This window comes from Chaetura pelagica, unplaced genomic scaffold (assembly GCF_000747805.2).
Source record: "Chaetura pelagica isolate M959 unplaced genomic scaffold, ChaPel_1.0 scaffold356, whole genome shotgun sequence".
Taxonomy (NCBI): domain Eukaryota; kingdom Metazoa; phylum Chordata; class Aves; order Apodiformes; family Apodidae; genus Chaetura; species Chaetura pelagica.
Genome location: NW_009953964.1, coordinates 3,595,029 through 3,620,302, shown reverse-complemented (window position 1 = coordinate 3,620,302; position 25,274 = coordinate 3,595,029). Strand labels below are relative to the sequence as shown.

Here is a 25,274-nt window from a genome sequence, read left to right as displayed (position 1 = left end):
CAAAACCTTAACATTGCCACATGATCCACTGAAGACAAAAGCAGAATATGGCCAATCACATAATTCTGCTGTGTAACTATCATGTGTATTTGCCCCATTCACCCTAGTGTTTGATGGACAGATTAGCCAGAAAGCCTTTCTGAGACCTGATCAGCTCAATGTAAGGATCAGAAGATCCTTTGTGGTTTCATGACAAATATGTGTTAATAATTAGGGGGCTTTGAAGATAATTATCCAGCTATGACAGACCTATATTGATATTCAGGTTTGTCTCTTGCCCTTGGCAATCCTGTCTGCAGTCCTCCTTGGAAGCAGGTTACATCCTGAGGACAGGCAGGCAGAAATCGTACCAAGAGTAATAGGGGAAAAAAAAATAATAAAAAAAATCAACCCAGAAATAGACATGCTTCTTTCCCAAATCATAATATAATGGCCTAGGAAGCATGTTCTTACCCAAATGGTGTAACATTTTGATTGAAATAGTTACAGACAACAAACACACATAAACACAAACAAGATGTCTCTAAATCAAACTTACTTATCCAAATAACTGACACCAAAGAGAAAGTCTTAATCCAAACTCCATTACCTACTGTGCTGTGTCACAAATGCTAGAGAAAAACCCCTAACCATAGTTTTCTTTTCTTCAGTTGAAGAACAAATAGGGTTATGTTTCCTCTGACATTCAGGACAGAATGCTTGTGGGAATTTATATAAGAGCAGGAGAGATAAATGGTGACCTATCTACCCTATCTGTTCCTGAGTGCATCTTTCTAAATTCAACAAAGGACCTCAAGGACCATCCCTTCCAGGTTGTAGTACAGCATAAGGTACAATGACAAAAATAAATATTTTTACTATTAAGCTGGCATTGCTAGATCCCCATTTCCATGCAAGTAAGAATAATATATTTTTTTATTTCTAATAATAGCTGTGAACTTTAATCTGACAGTCCTTCCAGGACTAGTGGATATTTGTGAGTTCTACTTAGTGTTTACCAAAATTTTCAACACCAGAAATTATTGATTGTTAAGTAGAATGAGAGTGACTTGCCACAGATTGCAATAAAAAAAAAAGAATTACTGAAAATATTAAAACTTGATATTTATTTCATAATTGAATTGTCTTAAATATATATATACACCTTAAATCTATCTATAAAATATATCTATACACTATACCAAAATCTTTGTTATGCTCTTATTGCTCTCAATCCATCAATGCAAATGTGTGTTCATAGTTATTTTATATTTCCTTCACTGTAAACAAATGTGTTGTTTCACTGAATATTAATAAAAACTCCAGACTTGCTCTCAGCTGTTGTGCCAGAGCCTGAACTGCAGGCACACAGAAAACACAACTGGACACAATACAAATTGGCAAATGTAATAACCAATAGAAAAGAGCAGAATCTATAAATCAAAATTAATTCCATTTAGTTATATGTTGCAAAAGACTTCTCTACAGTTCAAGAAAGTATCTGGTCTGTGTTACAGTTCTAACAATATTTTGTTTCAGTTTCTACCAAAAAACCCAAACATTTTTGAAACTTGTAACAAAATTCTCCAGCTGGTCTCATGGGTCACAGAATTTCCCATGCTGCTGCTCTTAAATTCACTTATACAGAAGGTATACCTTTGCTATGTACCAGATGTAACTACTTAATTTTCTTAATTTTCTTGTAGTAGCTATCACATCCCTTTATTTTTCTTCGTGTAATGTAGAAAAATAGCCTGTTAGCCTTAAGAGGTGATGCTATTCTTTCAATGTAGAGGAAGGTAAAGAGCCAGAAAGAGCCCAGATCTTTTTTCACCAAGTGGAATATGTTATAGGTTCCACAGTGAAGGATGAAATCAGTATGTTGCACATTAAGAGAGTGCCTCAAAACCATGAAGTACCTGTTAAGTGAACATTTTCACACTTTTCACCCCCCTTTTCTGGAGGTGAATCACCATTTGCTACTGACTGCAAGAGTCCAGGGATCATTTGAAGCCTGACAGAGGCTTCACACAGAGGTGTGAGCACTCACCTATTCTCTTCTACCTAAGAGGTAGAAGCCACCTGTCCTGAGAAAGCCACCTCCTGGAACAAGAGACTGGATAAACTTTATCATCCCAGCAATGCCAAAAGTGTTAAGCCTGAAGTCCTAGGACAGCTTAGGATTTAGTTTAGACATTTGAGTTCCAAATTAGGTAGGATGCTCTAAACAAAAAAAGCATGTTTTTCTAAGGAAAAATATTCATATACATCAAGATTAGTTACATTTGCTCAGCTGTCTCATTAATCTAAGTAGTTCACAGGAAGGTTTTCCAAAAACACCTGTACATTAAATCGCAGTAACAAAACTAGAGGCATCCAGATCAGTGAATTGTAACACATGATCTAAATTAGATTTCAACTTCATGGTCCATGTTTGTTCAAGTGACAAATAAAAATTTAAGACAATGCCACTTTGCTTTACAGCTGGATAGAAAATGACCAAGTTAAAAGTGTGATCTTCTTGACATGATAATTATAAGCAGAAAATTGAAAAGTCTCACTAAAAAATGAAAGCTAATACACTAATAAAAGTTCTAAGAATTAGCCTTCCCATTTTTTTTTTTCTAAGCCAGTCCAGACTTTCTTTCTGTTTTGTTACCTACTTACATCACATTAAGTCAGTAATTTTTTGCAGGAATATATTTAAATCACTTTCTCTGTTGTTATTTTTTCTATAAGCACTGCTAAATATACATTTTCCCCAGTTTTCGGAACTTCTCAAGAGTGAAGTTATTTTGATTTTTCCAGTCACTGCAGTCCATACAGTCATACATAACAAAAACTTCAGGCTGAAAAAATATTTCAAGTCCTACCACATCTTAGTGAAAATCAGAAAACTGATTCATGTGGGTAGCATACAAAAGAATCTAATGTACAATAAAAAATATTTATAGAATATATCAATTTTGTTAAACTATCAATCCAGCTGTCATATACTTTTTCCCCCTTTTTTTTTTCCAATCCTTGTTTTGTATTTCTTATTTTGATTCCTTTGAAGAAGGAGTTCTAAAAATGCCTTTTAATCCAGAATGAGGATTTTAAATAGTATTTACAGTCTTATCTGTTCTTAATAGAAGTGTCTGAACTGTACTAAAAATGGCAGCTTCTCTCCAAAATGTATATTTACAAAAAAATTATCTTTATCCATCCTTAGAATACTTAAGTTAAAATTGTTTCTGGAATATCATCAACTTATACAGAACACAGTAATAAAAAGAATAGCATTAAAAAAGATAAAGATTGAGTTTAAATTTGAAGCCATTATTAAAAGGCTAAAAATAAAATACAGAAGAGTTAGAAAAGGTTCATACTTACCTGAGTCCATAAAGGACTGTCCCATCTGGATGCAAACGGATCATTCTGTTCTTCACAGTGACACCATGTACAAATGACTTCTTGTCATTCAGAAAATAGGTATCAGGAACCCACAGCTGATCAGCTACTCTGTTGTCCAGAGTAAGGTTTAGAGGTATCACATTATACGACAGCCTCTTATCCCTCCAAGCTTGCTGAAAGTACATTGTCAAGGTATAGTCCTGTAAAACCAAAACAAAAATTGTATTGAAACAGACAGTACACATTAAAAAAAACCAACAACAAACAACACCAACAAAAAAGCAAATATGCATTTATTCATTAGAACTATTCTTAAAGCAAACATTTCTGTCTGGAATTCCATAAGTATATTTATTTATTTTAACAGTATTGAACATCTTGTGTATACTTAAGAACAGAAATGAGAATTCAGAAAAGATAGGGTGTTTAGATTTTATGAATGACTTGAGAGATCTCATTACAATAGTTAAAAACAAAATGGAAAACTATATGTAGGCACTTGACAGTCTGCAACTTCTGTAGCACTTTACAAGCTTGGGAGGTTCTAAGAAACAGGAACATTCGTGGATCTGCATTTGATCTCATAGGTCTCCACTGTATTCAATAGAGCTCTGGCTCAGACCTTCTTTCTCTCAAGTCACAGCTACCACCCAAACAGTTCTCTCAATTAAAATCTCTTCAAAGTCTGTTAACTTTCCCCTGGGCACTGAAATCAGTAGGAAGTCCCTGAGGTTTCTATGCTACATAGTTTCAGTCTTCTACTTAATTTTACAGATGAACTAACTCTGGTTACTTAAACAGAACAATTCAGAGAGCACAATTAAGCATCTGGGTAAATATCTGCAGTAACATGAGTCTTGCTTTATCTTGATGTAGGCCACTAATGTACAGTACTTCAGAGATGGTCTGATCTTCTGGTGTTCTAGAGAACAACATAATTACAAAAATATAATCTTTGTAAGAAGTGTTATACAGAACAGAATAATCATTATGTTAGCCTATAATAAAAAAAGATCCATAAATAATCCATAAAGGAGCTGCATATCCAATCACAGATCACTGGGTCAAGGGCTGTAAAACAATACTGAAAGAGTATCAAAAGGAGGAGTATTCTAAAGTAAATATTTTGTTTTGCTACAGAAATCCTAATCAGGCCTCAGCCTATTTTGATTTAGAATATATGTAGCATGGACTTAAATTAAACAGTGAGAAATAGTAGCTTGCAAAAGATTGTTTCCAAGACAAAGCCAACAAAAGCTGCTGTGATAATCAGCAGCCCCAGGATTCAGTCACATCAGTATGAAAGCCTGTATCCATACATCAGTCTGAGGCACCTGAAAACAAGAAATCCACCCAACTTTGAAAAAATAATCAGCCATGGCAACTACATCTTACAAACTAATTTCTAACACTGCATAATGGAGATAAACATGCAAGATATGAACATTTTATAGCATAAATGGATTATTGTAATAACATTTATTGAAATATGCATTGCATAAATTGCAATATAAATTGTCATTAGCCACTTTATATTTTAAAGGAAAGACCACAATTAAAACTATTTTTACTACAGTTGGCACAGAAATATTATTTTTCCTGCTCAAATACTTCAAAGGCACCTGCCTAAACTGCATTTTATGAGCATTTTAATTTAAAAAAAAAATAAATACATTCACACATGGACACTATATGGAACGTTTCACAAGCCACAAAAGTAAAATGTTCTTAGTTTGCAGTTTCACCAACTAAATTTTCAAAAAAAAAATCTACAAAAATGTCCCTCCAGAAATTAATACCAATGAAATTTACCAATTTGAAATTGTTTTTACAGGACAGTCTAAGACTTGATAAACACCACATTTCACAAAAGGTAAGTGGAAAAGTTACCTTCCCTGGTGAATGGTAAAGCAAATACTATATTTTTTTCACTGCTATGCAGAGAGATGCCATTCATCCTACTTCACTTCAAGCCCTGCAGATTTATCTCCCTCCACTGATTTTAGAGCTCCTACGGCAATCAGCTCTAATCTATGTACATTGGTGAAGAACCTCCAGAAGTGAATTGAAGACAGTGTCAATAGCAAATTGAACAGAAAATAAAGAAAACAAATTTAACATATATTACCCATGTTTAAGTATCCAGAGAACTGCTTTACTTTTATTTACTAATGAAATTGTTTATGCATAAATTACGTTGCTGTAATTATTCTTTTTAAAATGTACATGGTCCACACTTAAAAACGTGCATTAAGGAGGGCCTCTGACAACTATGGGTATTCCAGCAGAGTTCTCTAGGCAATGACACAGCTCCTGGAAACAAATTGACTCTGTCTCTTCTGCAGAACAGTGTGTTCTCAAATGAATCAGTATAAAGTGTTTTTCTACAGAGATGTCTATTTCCATTGTGGAAATACTCTTGTTTTTTGTTGTTGTTGTTTGTTTTTTTTTTAAAACACCTGTTTTCCCAGAAGTGCCCACATACATGAGCTTCAAAATTATTCTTCAGTTTTCATTGAAACAGGGAGAAATTCATGTTCCTGTTGTGAACATTTATGGCATTTCTTTCATGTCAACACAAAACTAGAATGATAGTGCTGCCCCTTCAGTCTTCCTTCTATTTGTGATGCTTAAAAACTAATCACCTCCCCTTGCTCTGCCTTCAGCCCTGTGCTGCAGTTGCTGGTGGAGGCACATCCACCCAGCCTGCCCACACAGTAGTGCCCAGCTTGGGGAGCATGTGACAAACATCAACAAAACTGCAGGGTTACAAGCAGGTAAACATCAAATAACTGTTTCCAACCATTTTACTATCAAATATATTTACCTGCTAACTATTCCAACCTGATGGATGTCAATGATCTCAAATCTCTTCTCCTTCCACCCCTCCAGGATCAGGATGAGAGTCTGCTTTCAACAACATTCCACCTACATCTGAAGCATTTTATTGTTATGCTTCATCATTGTTCTGCAGTATGATTCATAACGCTGTACTAGAAAACTTCCAATAATATATTTGCATTTAAAAAATTATTATTGTTCATTATGCTAATATATCACAACATAAAGTAGATGAGCTGTAGCAATTCCTTCCCTATTATCCTTGGAATGCTGTATTTTATTCCTATTCTAAGGAATAATCTACATGTATTAATATACAGCGTATATATACAGAACATGCTTCTCTCTACACCTCAGTAAAGAGGGAAAAGAAGAGGAAGAATAAAACTAAACAAGCATGGCCCAGTGCATAAAAATGAATTACATAAAACTGTAAATTTGGAACAGTGGTATAGCTGAAAGAAAAGCCAAGTCTCCAGGCTGGAGTTCAGAATCAAACACACTATGTTCCAGAAACAGAGCTGTTGTTCCAACTGAAAATTATTTGTCATCTGTTGGCCTTAGTTTTCTGATGTGACTGGAGTCTCTGATGTTAAAACAGAACATCTGAAATATTATTTTTTATAAAACCCTCACAACCTTTTGAATTTAGGTGGGTTGTGTGGTTATTTAAAAAAATTGTTATTAAAAATAAATGTGCTTCAAGGTATATAATTCAAAGTATGAGTGATTAGTTAGAAAAAAAGGAAAACCTGTCACATAAGCTGCAATTCATTTGTTAGAAAGAAAGGAGGCATCAGTTCTCAAAACCCCAAATGAAACAGTAACTCAAAAAGATGATATGCAGGTTCAAAATATCCCACAGGTATCCCAAAATTCTTTATGCTTTAAGATTAAGAATATGGTTGTCTAGCAGAAACACTGCAAGAAAAAAGTCTGTTAAACTCACATTAAATAAGGGAATTCCCCTATATTCTAAGGATAACCATCAAAACAAACATGCAAATAACTTGTCTCTATAGGAAGACAGGCACACAAAAGAAGCAGAGGAATAGAATTTTCTAGTAAAGGATGATTTTAATTTGTTAAGGTCTTAGCATCCTATTCAATTCACAGGATGGGATTGTTAGAAACAGTGTAAGTATGAAGATCAAAAAGGACTGAAATAATTTGAAACCCATAGCACAAAGCAGTAATTACAAATGAGTTGAAAGAAAGATGAAAACAAACCTCATTATGACTATGTCCTTCTATACCTGCACAGACAAGCTCCATAGGTTCAGACCATTTACAATCCAGGCATACAGAGATAAGTGGTACAAATATAAATAAGTTCAGTTACCCTAAGCACACAAAGCTTGAAATACTATATGAAAATCTGTTAGCATAGAAAAAGTCACAAGAAAAACCTATAATATAAATATATATTTATAAATTAAAAAATATTAATTGTATTGTCTTAATTACTGTTCCATAGCTCACATACATTTATATTTAATTTTTTTTATCTATCCAGATACAGAAATTTAGGAAGGGAAAAATGGGTGGTTACTTCTGTCCTCATCTAAGAAAAGTTTCTCCTCTTTTCTTTGCCAGTTAGAGTTCAACTTCCCAGTTTTCTTCTTCTTTGTCACACAATGAACAGAAGACCAGTAAATATGAGACAAAATGTATCTTAATGCAAATTTTCCCATATGAATAAGAAAGTAATGAACAGGTATTTTAGTATTAGCATATTTAAGGGTAACTTTTATTCTGAATGTTATCTTCATGTGGCAGTTGTTTGCAAACACTTTTAGCTATTGGAAAGTTACATATGCTGGGAGATTTAAATTTAGATAAATATCACGATTACAGACAGGCCAGTTTTCACTTAATGACCATCAACTTTGAAGATCCAAGGAAAGACACTGAACAGATAAGTTTCAAATCTGAAAACTGACATTATTATAGATATTCCCTTATTTCATTATTATTCACAAATAGAAGGGTTTTTTTTAAGCCAAAAAAGAAATGTCAGCTTGGACCTATTATTAGCTTGCAAAGATGAAAAGACAGGCCTTAGCTAAACCCACCCATGTGCCAATAACTGTGGAATGTTTTTTTTGCTGGTCCTCTTTTTATATCGGAAAAAGGATCAAGGCAAAAAAAGGAAATACATTTCATGAATGTTCACAACAATATTGGGAATCTTCTGCAAAAGACTATGCCAAATATAACTGTGTTCAATGCATAAGGATAAGGTCCAATGTGAGAAAAACAACATTTCAAATATAGCTCTTCTATGTTACACAGAACAGGACTGATTCATCGTGCAGCTTAAAAATGTATACCAACACTTGTATTAACAGGGATATAACACAGCTACTGACACTTTGGAAGTAATAAAATCAGGAAACTTTGGAGGAGAAAAACAAATAGGTAGAAGGAACATTCTGTATACTATAAATACAACATACCATTGAAGCAGGTATTTATCTCTACTTTTCAGTAATGAATGGAACACGCACTTGGGGTTTGGCTGAAGTCCACTTCTCATAATTTTCCTGGTTATTCCTAACTTGAAAAATACTACATTTCCCAGTATGGTATTTTTTTAAGCTAAATTATTTCCTTCTGAAAATGCTTGAAGACTTTGCCTGAATCCTGTATTTATTTACCATGTACATTTTAAAAGCTATCTGCTGATGACATATTTTAAAGTGCCATTCAGTAAATAATTAAAATTTCCGTTAAGTAAATATTTAAAAGTATACATCTACACTGCAAAATACATTTTAATATATTGAAAGCTATTATATACTTAAAAAGAAAGGAAGAGATGTTAATTCTACTCCCTTCTCAGACTTAAATGAAGCAGTCACTGATGTGTGCAGTTTCTGCTGTGGGAAGCATAAAATCTGTGTTATTGCTGAAATGGTATGTAAAACCATCCAAACCAAAGTACTGTAAGCTCAAATGCTTTAGCAGATTTCTTTCAAAATCAGTGTCTCGCCCTGAGCACTGACTGACGTTCCCCTCAATTCTTCTTCCCTTTAAAACCAGCCACTGCAACATGTTTGATTCATAATCACGTTTCTCACACTCATGTCAAGAAAATGAACATAAAACTTCTGCTCTGTTAACACTGGAGACACCACAAAGTGACAGACATAAAAGTAGAATGAACTGTTGAAAGAATGGGTGATACAAAAAAGTGTCAAATTGGGTAACACATTTTTTCAAAATAATATCTTTAACATTCCAAAAATCTTTACTTCCAAAAATGACAATGACATGAAGAACCTTATAAAGAATTCAAGTTGAACATTCTTGACCTATTGCATCCCACTTCCCAAGCTGGCTTCAAATCCATGAAACACTTGTATATGAAATAATTGTGTCTCTTGAAATTTAAAGATAGTTTTTCTTGATGGGAATTGTATTATTTGAAGTCTATGGTCTTTCAAAATAAATCCCAACAAGTAAGCTTACCATTTATTCTGCAGTGACTATCCCAGAATTATTCATCAGCAATTCTCATTTCTCAACAGAGCAAACAAGCAAAGCTGGGCTATTTATCTCCTAAAACTTCTCAGAAAACACTATTATTGAATCAAGCAAGAGACTTGTGTATGAAAGCCAAATGACTATCAGCAAAGCCCGAGTCCTATGCATAAAAATTACTACTGGCCATACAAATCTGTAATAATAATCAGCTTTCCATTTCATCAACAAGATAATGAATTTGTGTCTCCTTACCACTACTGGCAGTAGCCAATATTTATATTGGTTCTACACAGTGATTTATATATTTCACTGCGATGCAGTGTCATTGCATTTCATGCACTGAAATGAAATAGAAGTTACGACCTGTGTTTCCTGTAACATCAATTAGCTTGGCAAGACACTGTGATACTTGATTTTAATTTCTGACAAGTCACGGAGACTGAACAGTGACACTGCACTTTTACCAAGCCAGCAATCTGCATGTCATTCCAACCAAAAAGCATCCACTCTGTGTGTTCTAGCTGTCTCTGATTTGCTGTCTCTTGATACTAAAAGGATGATTCATTCAAGTGAACTTGAACTGAAAACTGTAACCTAACTGCTACTTGCTTAAGAGAGTCATGGATCGATATCTTCAGATTCTCCACTTTTGAAACTATCTAGTTCTCTTGATACAGCATTGCAGGATTCTCAGCTGAACAATGCAAATGCCAAGTAAGATGAATAAATGCAAACCATACTCTAAGGAAAGTTACGGAAACAGTATTTTCTGCCTCAAAAAAAAATACGTGCTACTATTAGTCATGTCTTTGAAATAGAATGAAATATTTTAAGGGACAAGAAATATATATATACAAAATTCACATTTGAATTTCAGATTTTGCTTTATTTATGTATCAGAAGACATTTTGCAGAGAAGGGAGTTCACCAAGTTCACAGATCATTTCCTATGCAATCATATAATCCTTCAGACCTTCAGAAATGTAAATACCTACAACAGAAATAATTTCTATTGCTTTTATTACTAGACTTCTCTTATTGTAGCCTATTAATAATAGTATTAGAAAAGAGTAAAAAATATTATTGAAAACACTGAAGAACAACAACAAAAAAATTTAAATGATAACTTCTTAAGCAGAGTGGAAATAAACGAGTGATTAAGAACTGAAGATCCAGCTGGAAAGTTTGTTGAGAGCAGATGGTGACCTAGGCTATTATTTTGCAGAAGAGATTCAAAAGCAAAAAATCAGGAATTGATACTAAAAAACTGTGTTTCTTACTGATACTTGCAATGAAGAAAAAATAAACTAATTTATTAAATATTTTCCCAAGATAATATAGTAATTAATAGTGAGATTAAAAATCTGGCTGAGACATGGAAGCTCAGGTTGTGTTTAGATGCAGAACTGAACTGTCCTAATATTTGTATGGTGCTTTTTTTTCCTGATGTTTTATAGTTTCTTGAGTTGCTAAAATATAAACAAAACAAGAACATATTTAGAAACGGAAAGAACTGCCAAATTAATGCTTATCCATATCACTGTAATTAACATCTGAGCAACTTAAAAAACCAACTAATACATGCTCATTTTAAGCATATAATATTTGTTTTTAAGATAAGTATTTTGCAGGAAGAATATTGAAATTAATAAGCATTTCCTTTATTTATTTTGAGATATAGTCATGCTTCCATCAGTCATGGAGATGTCACTTCATCAAGGCAAGGAGACTCCAATGACAGAGGTCCCATTAATATACCTCTTACTACACCAACTAGCTCTGTTTGCTTTTTCATTTCTAAAAGGATGTATAACAATGCCTAAATCCCCCAGCTGCTAGCCTTGATCCAATAGGAACTGAGACTTAATGAGAATAAAAATGTGTGAAGCACTCAGCATTTTACTACAAGAAAACATTGCTTATTTATATCTTTCACAGTTTGCCAGTAGAGGAGGCTGCCCATTACAAAACTTGATAAACCTGCATCACCAGTTCTAGCTCTTCCCCAGCAAGGTATTGACATTTTAAGGCATCCTGTATCCCCTCACTGAACTATACACACCAGTGTTCTTTTTCTCTGAACTACTAACAATTACCAGCAATTCAAAATATTTCAGCCTCAAGAGCTGCAAGCAGAGCATTCCCTGCACAAGGTCTAAACTTACAAATGTTATGATATCAGTAACTCCCTAGAGTTGAAATTAAACAAGCAAATTCCCAGTTTATCTCACTAAGCAGTCACTTCTGCTGTTTTAGTCTCGCAAAGAATTGGAAGCATGTTTATTCTCTCAGCCAACCTCTGAGCTGTTTTGAACTATGAAGTAACAGAAATAGTTTAAACGCTTACAAAACTTTTGAAAACACCAACAGTAACATTCCCATCACTACATAAAACAAACCACAAAGTTATTTCAATGAAAAAGTGTAAATTTAATTTATTAAATTTATTAAGGTAAGAGAAATGGTTACCAAAATTGTCTTATCTGAGCTTCAGAAAGAATTTGTATGCTTAGTGCTGTTGGGCAATGCAGGATTCTAACCATAAGGTGTCCCTTCTGCTGCCTCATTTAATTGGGCTGCCTGAGGATGCATCACTCAAAAAAGAAAAATACTATATGAATATTTTATTGGATCATTATTACAGGCATAGGAATTTATGTTGCTATATTTAATTTGTTTTACTAAGCAGTTTATTTTGCTGGTGGTTCCATTCAGGTAAAAAGCTAGCTGTCTCCTCAGTTAGCAATGAAGAAGTTTCTGCATGATAACTTCCACAGCAGATTTTAGGATGCACTGTGGTAAAGTTACCAATCAGTCTAGGCAACCTTATAGTTTGTTGGGTTTTTTTGTTTGTTTGTTTTGTTTTTTTAAAAATTTAAATTCAATTGTAAGCAGTCAACAGAAAACTCTGTTATATTAACATTGGAAAAGCAGACAAAATCAGAGTGCTTTTCTAATGTTGCCCTAAACAAAGTGTCTGGTAACATAACACAGGTAACTCTGTAATTAATGAAATTATTGCTTTCTTCAGTGTTCCCTGAAAGTGAACACTGTCACATTTTCAGTTACTATATTTGTAACACTTCTAAAACTAAATAACCAAGGATATATTTAATAATACATTAAATTTTAAGGCAATTTTTTCAATCATTAAATTCTCACAGAGAATATTGATGTAAGAGAGAGACAGTGCATGAAAGCAAGAGAGTTTGAGAAAAAGTTTTATAAAAAACCCAAAACATTTTCTCTATAAGTTAGACTTCATCTTAAAATTATAAAAGCAATAGGATACATATTTCCCTTAATAATGTGCGGTATACCTGGAAGGAAGTTAGATTAACTGATTATGTTGGCTTATAAGAGCTGCTGACATCTCACAGTCATCTACAGGAGAAAAACAACCAGGTAGGTGAATGACATACTCTGCTTTTATTTTGCTCTCTTTTTCTTCTACACAAACCCAGCTTCCTTCTCCCTCTCTCTCTCTCTCTCTCAATACATTTTCTCATACACTACCAATCATGCAAGTTTTCTATGCTGTTTTTCTTGGCATATTAAGAAAGGTTAGGTAGAAGCCCTATATACCTCATTTGCTTATCAAATGCATCTACTTTGGAAACACAACTGGAAATGGTTCTAAGCCACTGTAATCTATCAGTTACACTTAATGCTATTCTCCACTTGCATACAGAGCACCAGCAAGAACTCACTTCTCTTAAACACTGTCACAGATCCAACAACACTGTCTTTTTGGCCTGCTGATTCCAGGAAGTTCTCTAAAATGGTTCATTAATCTGTTAGTGACAAACTGTTATTTTGAAAGAAGCAATGTACTCTGGAGAGTACTAAGCTTCCCCAGACACATTCCTATAAGCATTTATATATCATGATCTAATACACCAGGGGCTACACACTGCACTTCATAGTGTTTCTTCCTTGTTTGCATGTAAGTCTTGTGGAAATAGACCTGACACCTCGACTGAGCCAAGAATAGGCCAAGAATCTCTTGAATTCTGTAACCTTATGTGCACATTTCATGGGGTTTGAACAATGAAGAGCATGAAAAAACAGATAGTGTCGTGTCACATAGACCTTTTCTTGTATTTTAAATGCTCTCCTCATAACCCAAGATGTGACAGGCTGCTTCTCTCAAAAATGTCAGGCACTGCAGAGGGCTGCCAGCACTGAAGTGAAAGGACAGTTGTGAATAAGTACATAGAATTTCTTTCATAGTGATGACAAGCCTGTGGAAACATAGAAAGTCCAATTTGCATGAGAGCTCTACACTTCAGCAAAGAGAATACACTAAGAGGATACAACTTCCAAGAGAATAAGTGATGTATTCAAATGAAAAAATAAATTGATATTACTAGGTTCTAGGGAGAAAAATCTGGAAAAAAAATCAGGTGTAAAAATATTGCATCTTTAGTAGTATTGCACCTGCATTAGTTACACTTTAAATTGTTCATGGTTCAGCAAAGCCAAAGCCTGTTGGAATATCTGACAGGAGAATTTCCATTCTCAGTGCCTCTATTTCAAAGGTCTATTTTTCTTGACAGGTACAGAAAACTTTATAGCAAAGAGCAGCTGCAATGCCCACAAGACCAAAATATCCCTAGTTTTCCAAATTCAATCCATGTATTTAATCTAAAAGAAATCAAAAGGAAATGAATAGTGAAAAGATTTGCAGGGATAATGCTGTATTAGTATTTTCATATTTTTCTAGGAAAACTCAGGCTGGAAGAGACCTCAAGTGAGCCCTAGTACAACCTCCTGCTCGAAGCTGGGAGGTCAGACAAGGTTGCTTGAGGCTTCATCCAACCCGTTTTTGAACAAAAACCTTGACAAATGGAGATTTTCCTTTCTTTCTAGATAGGCTAGAAGAACATTTCAATATCAATGGCTGATACTTGCTTTTAGAAAGAAGCAGTTCTTCAAAAAAGAAAAATCAGGATGGTCATCCTAATCTAGCAATGACTGCCATTTAACTTTATTTCATTTGAAATCACTGTTTTCTGTCTTGTAAAGCCATCAAACACCGCTGCTTTTATCTATTTTGCTGAGCAAATTTTTATTCCAGTCTTTTGTGCCATTTACTCAGTAATTCCCTCCCTCTTTAGTCTCACAACTATTTGACCTATTTAGAAATCACTATATTTAAATTCTATTCTATTGCAGGTTGTAGATCTTAAGACACCATTCTAGTAAAACGTACTTGTGTTACCTCTTCTTATTCATAGTGCTTCTTTCCAAATGTCTAAAAAAAAAAAAATAAATCAAAGTATGGATAGAGGACAAATAAATGTATCTTACAACAGCATGCTAACTAAAACTCATTTGCATGGACTAAACACTTTATTTGACTTAAAATCTAAAATATATCATTAGAATATATCCAATATTTTCACACACCAATTTAAGTTCATAAACAAGCAGAGGATATCAAAAAAACTATTTGATACATCTTGCTATTATAAACAGTTATATCCCCTCATCACATTACTATCTCATTACCTATGTCCATCCTAATAAGTTAAACAACAGTCTAAAAAAAAAAAAAAAAAAAAAAAAAAGAGTAATTATTCATTTCAAACATTTCTGAACCACCACTTATATACCCCTTCTGGAAATATCTTTAATGATTTTACTCTAACTGGCTGATTTATTGTCACTTACCACTTGCACATAAATTGGTTTGAAGTTTTGGTTTATATTTCTGATCCATATTTTTTGTTTGCTTTTTGCTTTGTTACTTGTTATAATATTTCTTTACTACCTGTACCAAAGCTCTGCTTCCTTTTACTACAGTATATTATGGATATTTGGGTTATACTGTAATTGCACTGGTGTCTCCAATGAAAACACTGTGCCTGCCAGCCCAGGCACATGGTCTTATCTAAGAAAATTGTTACAAAACGTTGAGGGTTTTTTTTCAGTGGGCGTGGAGGGAGAAGAACAGGTAATAGATGCAAGAATGTTTGATTTTTCCAGATCACTTCCAGCCTGGGCTGTTCTATGGACGTTTGGAGACAGAACACTCAATTAATTGCCTAATTTCTTGTATTAGACAACTTGTTATTAATGTCACCAAATAGTGCAATTAAGTGCCTCTCTTAAATTATCTCCTCATCTCTACAGTGTCCAAAAAGTCGATCTAGACTTCAGCTGGGCTATGGCATAACATGACTATACAGAGCAGTTCATAATTAACGATCAGAGTCATGCTGCATGTGTTCTCAACCACACTTATTTAGGAACTCATGGAAATACAAATCTTAGTATCTGATTTCTTGAGCTATTCAGCACGAAAAATATACAGCTGAGGATACTCTCAAAACCTGTGAGAATTAAAGGCTCTTTACATTACATAAAAAATAATCTAAAATTATAGCAGTTTGCACAAATGGAAGGCAAATACATACTCATGAGTATGATTCCTTTAATATAAGTAGAACACAAAGGTGTTCAAATGAAAAAAAAACCACAACAAAACATTGCCATAAACCTCTCAATATATATATTATTTTTTTCTTAACAGAACAATTCTGCTCTTTCAGGATGCATAACTGCAAATAACTGTTTGGATGACTTAATCTGAAATGTACAACTCCATACCATACAGCTCAACTTCTATGATCACATCACATTGGTTTTATGTTTTACCCTTCTGTAGTGAATTACTAAACAGATTCCTTAAGGACACCATGATGCTTTAGTACTACAAAACATGGATTGTCATTGCTTTGGAACTTGGCAATACATGAACTGCTCACTCAGTGAGTTAGATGTGATTCATTACTTAAAACAGATTTTTAATCTGCTATGAAACCTTAAAGGGTTATATATTTGAGTAGATTGTCCATGAGCAGTAATTTTAAAATCAGTCCATGACTCCTCCCTCATCATTCAGAAACTATCCATCTGCACAGCAAGGTAAATCAGAGCAGTCCATCAAAAAAGTTCAAGAACAGTGCAATCTCACAGGTAATTTTTAGTTCATAAAGAAACCTCAGTGTATTAATTAGTTCCTGTTTATTTGCAGAACAACAGCAACTTTTTACATTCATCTTAGTTCAGTATGATTAGTCACTCTGCCTAGAACAGAACAGACAACAAAATGAAGGGGTAAAAATCAGGTAAAAGATTATTCAGGATACCAATCATTGGATAACTCACATGACACCCATAAATATTATCTATTATTAACACTAAAACTCACACTTAAAAAATGGATGTTGAAATCTAATATTCTTGGCTATCGGCCATGCACAGAAAACAGACAGGGTAACACTGAAGCAAACAAATTTTTATTCATTTACCTTCTGTGTGAAATGAACTGTGCCATAAATTATGTAGAAGAGGAAAATTGTAATTGCATGTGTAATAAAGCTGAAAATTAAGGAGAAGCAGATGGAAAACTAGAAGTTCTTTTTTTGTAAGTGATAAGAGGATGATTCATAAGTATTTGACATTAGTTAAAATTACTTATGGAACAAATGTTTATGGAAAAATGTTCTTAGGACAATGTGCCATCACACAACCAGCAGAGAATTATCTCAATTAAGACCCCTAATCAAAAAGAGAAAAAGAAATAAACTAAGAAGGAAGAAGAAGGTCAAAACTTGTGTACTTGTCCTGAACTTCAGGGACTTGTATCCTCAGTTGTATTATTGAAATTTCATGCCATGGCATGAAGCTGTATTAACCTGCACAAGTGGTTATAGTGGTCTTATTTACTTGAAGAACTTATATTATTTTATTTGCAATAAAATACACTATAATAAGTATATTATTTCCTTACTCCTAGAATATACTATTAGATGAGACAGGTTATTGTAAGAATTGGGCTTCACTACCTCTTTGACCTACCATAACATAGGAGAACTAGTAGTTGACATTAAAAAATCCACATTTAGAAACTGTAATAGAAGAGTATTCTCTTGCTTCTTCTAAGACTATCAACTTTTTCATTCTTTTACACGAAACTGTTAATTGTGGAAAAATATACATACTTCATTCCCTCAGTACTGACAATATATTCACTGATACATAAAATCTCAGCACTGAAAGAACTGATAGCTTCACATCTATGAAAAATGCTTGACAAAAAGAGATGACATCTTTTACATTTTACTTTCTCTTAGATACTTTTTCTCTATTGTCAAGAATTGTGAAACATAGGATTTCCTTCATGTCCATCTGGTCAGCCTGACTGGTGCAGTACCATTCTTTCCTCCCATAAAGGTAGCTAGCATTTTTTCCATGGCCCTTGACAAAGTTATGAGAAACAACCTCATCTGACATTTCAAAGAAAACAGCATATTGACTTTGATGTCCTCAGATTTCACTTGTCTGTATTCCAGACAGGGTTATAGATTACAGGATTATTCTTAGCTTAAGTATTCATAAGATGTCCATCTGTTTAGTTCTTAATACGGCTGCCAGAGACCCAGCATTGGTAGTTTTACTGTAGATATTAAAAGATCACTTACAGAAATGTACAAACCCAATACAAGTTTGCAAGATTCTGCAGCCAAGCAGGCAGAGTTTCTATTTAAACAGAGGAGCTTTGATTCTGGTCTTGTTTCACATAATTGTACACTTAATCCAATATATCAATTACAACAGTTAGATTCACCTGTCAGCTGCTTAAAAAATTTTCCCAATCTTTTACTCTGCCTATGTGTAGAATCCAATCATTTTACTACAGGGAACAGCAACAGCATAGCCTAGAGCACACCACAATTTCAGTCAAGGGTTCACTAAGTTAAAAAGAGTGCAATATGAAGTGCACAACTTTTCATAGAGCCAGAAAGCTTTTTCAATGCGTAAAAGAAACCTCTAGATATGCATACCTAATACAAATTACCTGTAAAAGCATCCTAATTCCATGAATTTCTGGTTCTGCAAGACACATTTTCTCTCTACTGCTCTAAATCAAGAATAAAATCATTATGCATTGAAAGTATTTCAGTAGAGCACATATATCAAACCAAAGTTGTTGACATTTTCTTGTGATGAAGCAACTGTAATGGATATTTTTTAATATCTAGGGAAATCAAACCATGACTCAGTTTATTTTTCAACCTAGAGGGATTCAAGGATATTAAGCAATTCCTCCACATACACTAATGTTTGGATGTTTCTACACATTCTTTTTAATTAGTTGTTCACATTTTTATTTGTATTTGTTCTTTCAGTAATCCATTTGCCTATGCAATCTCTTGTTCTTTTTCTTTCTTCCCATAAGATGGGATTTCAATTACTACATCATGCCATAACCAACTGAACAGCTTATGCAAACCCAGCTCACAACATCCCACAATGCTTATGTAAAGCCAGTATGAGAAAATTGAGAACAGAATCTTGTATCTTATGAAAAAGCACCATACATCACACAAACACAGTAAAACACTACTGTGAAACCATTGTTGTACATGAACAACCAGCTTAAATGTTGCCATAGCTCAGCTTTCAGAAACCACTTGACAGATTGCTCCCAACTTTTCACATATGGATTTCAGTTTTCTAATTAAAGTTTTACAGTTTTTTACCCCCTCTAAAAGCCTCATTAAAAAAAAAAAAAAAAAAAAAAAAAAAGAGAGAGAAAAAAAAGAGTGCCCTTCTTGATGTTGTTCAAACCATAAGAAAAACTTTAACGTTTCTTACCAATAAAGCATTTCAAGAACTGTCCCAGGTCACAACCCCAATGAAGAAAATACACAGAACTACCCCCAACATTTACATTTTGTTTTATGTGTAGAAGGGAACACTTTATGCCTAGACAATTTATTTTTGCAATACTGTGTTCCTTAAGAGATAATGTCAATGAAATAGTGCATTGTTGGGGGATAATGGTCTCCTGCTGCTATTAAATGCTAAGGCACAGCTAAGCCATATATTTGCAAAGCAAGGGTTATTAACGTTATGATAATATTCTACTACAAATTACATTTCCATTACACTCAATAGGGTATGTTGATTCAATCATTTGATCCAATACCTGTTATTGCAACAGAGACCCAGTTGCTCGAACGTGCTGATGTGAATTTGCAGCATTTGAATGGACACCCTACAAAAACCTGCAGCATTTGCAACCTTTAATCCAAGCATATAAACTTCAGCCAAACCTCAAATAACATTAAACACATAGTTTTATAGCCTTTTTGTAGACAGAGAACCTAGGACTTGCCTCACCTTACACTACAGCTTATCATAATGACCAGAAGCAGAAATGGAGAAATACTTACCTCATGAGAGGTACACTTCTCTACTTGGGTTTACAGCCATTCACTAGCACATAAGAACTTGGATGTGGTTTATACCAGTGGCATGAAATTTGCTGTCCTTTCAAACTTCAGAATGAAGGTGGCTGTATGCCATGGAAGGAAGGCATTGCATGTGAGCATCATATTTCAAAGATTTCAGGTATCTAAAGTAGACTACTCTTTTCTGTTGACTCATCGTTCATGCACTACTCATGGGGGCCTCAAAGTGGTAATAACTCTGAGATTTGTTTGAAGTCTCAGAAGCATAACTCAATCACTACTTGAAAAATTGATTTTCTGAATCTCTGCACTTAGATGAACAAGGAAGTCCTTGGAAATGCCCTGCAATCCTTTTTCACCCTGAGGAAAAAGCAAGTGATTTGAGCAAGGTTTCACACATGTATAGATTGGTTATATCTTCAGATATGTTTTCCGTGTTCTTTAGATGGATGAAGATTTTGGGATGTCCTGTGGCAGTGCAGAGTAAAAGAAGACAGAACTCTGATGGCAGGGCTTGGTTTCAAGTGCTTTGGTGCTTGTCCATAGCTCTTACTAAGACTGAACGAGAGTGGATAGAGCTAGTGTAGCCAAAGTGCTGGCTCAGTAACAGTCATCCCAAAATGACTAGAGAAGCAAGGAAATTGCCCTAACTGTTGGATAATGCTGGATAATATTTATGCAACATTTGAAGACAGTACAAAGACTCTCCACATTAAAATGGAAATCCATCAGGGAATCCTGAGCATGTGGGCTAAGCTCCTTAGCAACAGCAGTGGTAACTTGACTCTTGTTGCTCAAATGACTGCCAGCAAGTCAGGTCTGCTCAGTGCCATTGGCTGGTTCATGGCACACAAGTGAGGGAGCAATAGCACCTCTTCTGAGACACACAACAGATTGCATGTTGGTGATGCAGCTGTGGCCAAGGGGCTTCTCAGAGTTTCCAGTATCAGAAGAGGCAAGCTGGAGAATCTGAAACTTTCTGTGCATCACCTCATAGCCCAGTATTTCAGTGCTGAGCATGCAGCTCCAGATTTAAGGAAGTACTACCCACTAGCTGGTTTCCCTGCCTCCACAGCTGCTGAGCTAGTTTCCTAACAAAAACTTGAGAGAATGGATAAGCACCACAGTGCAATGCAAACTTAACTATGATTAGTTTATAGAAAAACATAACTCAAAAGCAATTTACTAATTAAAACATGGATTCCCCTGTGGTCCAACTGAATAAAGGAAAAAATTAAACTTGCCTCTACCTCAGACAGCAGGCACTTGAGAATTACAAAAGCCTAACAAAAGATCCATTTAATGTTTTAACTACTAAAAAGATCTTTAAATTTGGCAGCTTGAAATATATGGATATCCACAATAAAACATAAGCAGTCAGTCACTGGAAGGAGAAACAAGACTCTTCTAATGATAACTGTATTAATTTCAGCAACTCAGAGGAGCTCCTCAGAAATAACTTTGAAAGTGTTGATTTTTATAAGCTTGCTTTCCACATGTTATTTTGCTTAGTGTAATTGTCATCTAGCTACCTCTACGTGTCATAGATTTCACATTTTAAACTACATGTTACTATATAGCTGGCAAGTTTTGTTTCAGAGGCTTCAAGTTTTATTGTATCTCACATAAATTGTTGCTTCTTTCTTTTAATTTATATCTGAATTATGAGTAAATGTTGATGGAACTTTCTTAATAAATAAAAGCACTGGGTCTATCACATGTAAAACCATATAAACCAGTAACTAGGAGTAACATGTCATCAGCAAGCATCCAGTTCAGACCAGGAACCGTATGCATATAAAGCCAACACAACATAAAAATTTAAAACAGTCCTCCCAAGGATCTTCAAAGCATACAGCTTCATCTTCTTTATTTTTCTTCAATTTTTAATCCAGGAGGTCAGGCTCAGCCTAAGGCCTAGGGCATTTTACCATCCTCTCTCTTCACTGCAGTCTCCTTTTCTCATTTGATGAGAAAGAGTGATCGCCCAGCAATTTGGGCTCCAATTATCAGTTAAGTTCCTCTGCCTTCTACTACCTTCTTTTATAATCAGAAACAAAGCAATGAAGGCATTCTGTAAATTAAGCTTTATTTCCCTGCTGGGGGAGGTGTCCAAGTATTTTACTGGAGAACCTGGAAAAGCAAATATTTACTAGAAATCTATAAATTCTTAGCCTTATCTCAGCAGACGCTAAGAAGCCATTAATGCTCTGGAGGTAGAATGGAATTGCATGTGCTGCACATTTGTGTTTACATATGTCTAAATAAAGAATTGTTATTTGCTTCTTATATTCCCTGTGGCATAAGGTAATGTTGTAGCTAAAGTAAATAGCACCAGACATACTTAAAAATTGATCCTACAGTTCATTCTACATTTTCCTAAAGGGCCTTTTATTAGAAGCACCTGAAGAGTGAAAGTATAATTTACCTTATGTAAGGTAGAGTTAGAGTTAATTATCCCACATTACACCTCCAGTGACCAATCCATAAAACGTCTGGTAAGATCTTTTTTTAATAGCAAAAGCATTGTCTATCGTTTTTGGTTCCCAAATGCTATGTGCAATTTTGCATTGGTATTTTTTGCCTACTTCATAAAAAAAATTACCTGATTGCCTTCAGATAAATACAGCATTACTAATGTCAGAGCTTAATAGATGTTAAGGAAGCACATAATGATGCCAAAAAAGCAAAATCAGCTTACAAAAATACAAGAATTTCAACTTTGGCATTAAATTTAGTACATGGCGCAAGCAAGAAATGTTACAAATAAGTTTGTAAGTCACTAATAACAGATAATAACAGATCAGGACTATCCTGGAAACCTCTAACATCCTGGATGATATGCTAATGACTCTCTTGTAAGAATAAAAAATAAACCCCAAAAACCCCACACCAAAAAATCCCAGAATAACCCCAAACTACAGACAAGGTCCACACAGAACACAGCTGTAACAGTCCTGCAATAAATGTAAACATTTTCTGAAGACATCAACCTTGCAGAAAAGAATCACAAACCTATAATCAATCCACATTCTTATGACAAAATTAAAAAAAAAACTAATCAGTGGACACAAAAAAAGACACTCCTAAAAAATCCTGTCTGATCAGAAACTTATATATCCTGTTAATCATGATCCCTTGGCAAGACAACAATTAAGAAAAAAGTTACACTTCAAGAACGTCTGCTTCTTTTGGTTCCTCAGTGTTTTCCAGCATCATTATCTATATAATTATGTGCAACATGTTCATCTTAAGCCATAACCATTATCCAAATAAATGTATCTGAAAACTTCTGACATAGTTTGTACACTGAATACTGAAAAATATATATCTTTTTCCACTCCATATTAAAAGGTGTGAAGCAGCAATAACCCCAAAACATCACTATGCTTTTACACAACTGGAAGAACTATATTTATAAAAAACACCAAACAACCAAAAACCAACTGTGCAGACAAAATTTTATTGTTTGATTTGCTGTCTAAAACCTTATGTTGCTTTAAAAAAAAGCTAATAACAGTTTCTTTTAATCAAGGGGCATTGTGATTCTACTGTAAACCAAAAGCACACTCGGGACAATACAGAGGCATCCACAGCCTACATGTAATGGCATTCTTTTTTCAAACCTGCCTACTATCCCGAAAGGTTGTGAGACAATACTTTTGACATTTGTATATTAATGAAATAAACTAGAAGGATTTAAATGAATACAACAGCTGTATTACAGCTCAGTACAACAAAAATCTGTAAGAACAGAGGAGGAAGTGCAGACACATTTTTCATTGCACCCGTTTGCCCCGTTAATTCTACTGCTTTCTATTTTTTTATTCTTACTGTCAGACCATCCTAGTTGGCTATCACCCACTGATAAGTTTGTTACAGAACAAATTGCCCTCTTAGTACTAAAAGAGGAAAAGATTATTTTGTTCAGAGACCTACCATAATGTCACTACTTGCATAGCTGCAACTAAGGCAAGGCTTACCAGAATTATTTTCTTATACATATACCTTCTGATGAGAAGAGAGCATTGATGAGAACTTGCTCATTTTTCCAAAAATGAAACCAAACATTTTTTTCATATTTGTCCCGTGCATTGTAGAAGTCCACTTACAAGAACTCAAAATCTGCTGTTGTTACAGAAGAGTTTAAGTGGTGTTACTGATATAGTACAGAAAGAAATTCCACAATATTAAAAATATGTAATAGTCAAGAAAGGTGCAGAGACAATGACAAGTGTCTAGTTACACACACAAAAATTTTAAAATGCATATATTAATGAGTTATTTTAATAAACTCCATTATATAACCTTGTAAATTGCCATATAGGAAAGAAAAAAAAAAAAGTCAGAGGACACTTAGAATTAAACTGGCGACCATATTTATGGAGGCATAAATAGGCTCATTAAATCTTAAACTCAATGCCAAAGAACTTGCAAGTGTAAAATAGAGCAGAATAATGAATCAGAATAGACCCTTAACACAGAGAAGTTGCAGAAACACCAATTCAAATATCTTCTCTCTGTCAAAATTACTCTGAAATGTAGATACTTGTCTTTTTGCTTCGGATCACATCTGAACATTCTCTCAAAATCCCATCATAATACAAATCTATCTTGCAGAGTGCAAAAGACTGGTAAGATTTTCCTGGTTTAGATTAGGTGTGAAATTTCTATATAGCCTATTATTTCATGGTATCATTTGGCCACTGGGAATCTATACAGGTGAATAGAGAATTGCTGTCCTGTGCCATCATTATTTCTGTAACATGCTTAAAAGGTATCTATCTGCAAAGGTAAACTGTGTCTAAAGCAATGGACAAACAAACCAAAGTTTGAGACAAGTATTTATAGAAAAACAGTGGTCAAAAATTCTCTTACCTCTTAAAGTAAGACTCTCAGTTCATGTTTCCTTCTAACCAAATCTTGGCAAGAAGACGCAAATCTCGGAATGACATGCTTTTATTCTTTCCAAAACCAGATGTTAACACAGATTCTGCCTTTACACTGCAGGACTCACTGACCACCAAATTCTTACTCTAGTTAAAATAACTGTGAACATGCACTGAGTCAAAATGTCACCATATGATTAATTTTAAAAAAACAAACAAAACCAAATCCTTTCAAAATTATGCTGAAGTAACACAGTTATTTCTGTCATAAAGCCTTCTCAGGCTTGCAAGTAAAAGTCATTAAAAGCTTTTCATCCTGTTGATTGAGAAAGGGAGAGTGATGCAGAAAGGACACTGAGGTGAAAAATTGGTTTACTTTTATCTGAGGCTTTGGATTTGTAACTTTTGCTAT

The 25,274-nt window shown here is 34.3% G+C and overlaps 1 protein-coding gene across 3 annotated transcripts in view; it reads right to left on the bottom strand.

The window, feature by feature from the left end:
- GABRB2 (gamma-aminobutyric acid (GABA) A receptor, beta 2) overlaps positions 1 to 25,274 on the bottom strand; it is a 128,212-nt gene that overhangs the window by 76,501 nt on the left and 26,437 nt on the right. For all 3 annotated transcript variants that reach the window (XM_010001949.1, XM_010001951.1, XM_010001952.1), the window contains one exon: positions 3,355 to 3,575. In XM_010001949.1, coding sequence (XP_010000251.1) covers positions 3,355 to 3,575 — 221 coding nt within the window. The remainder of the gene's footprint in view (positions 1 to 3,354; positions 3,576 to 25,274) is intronic.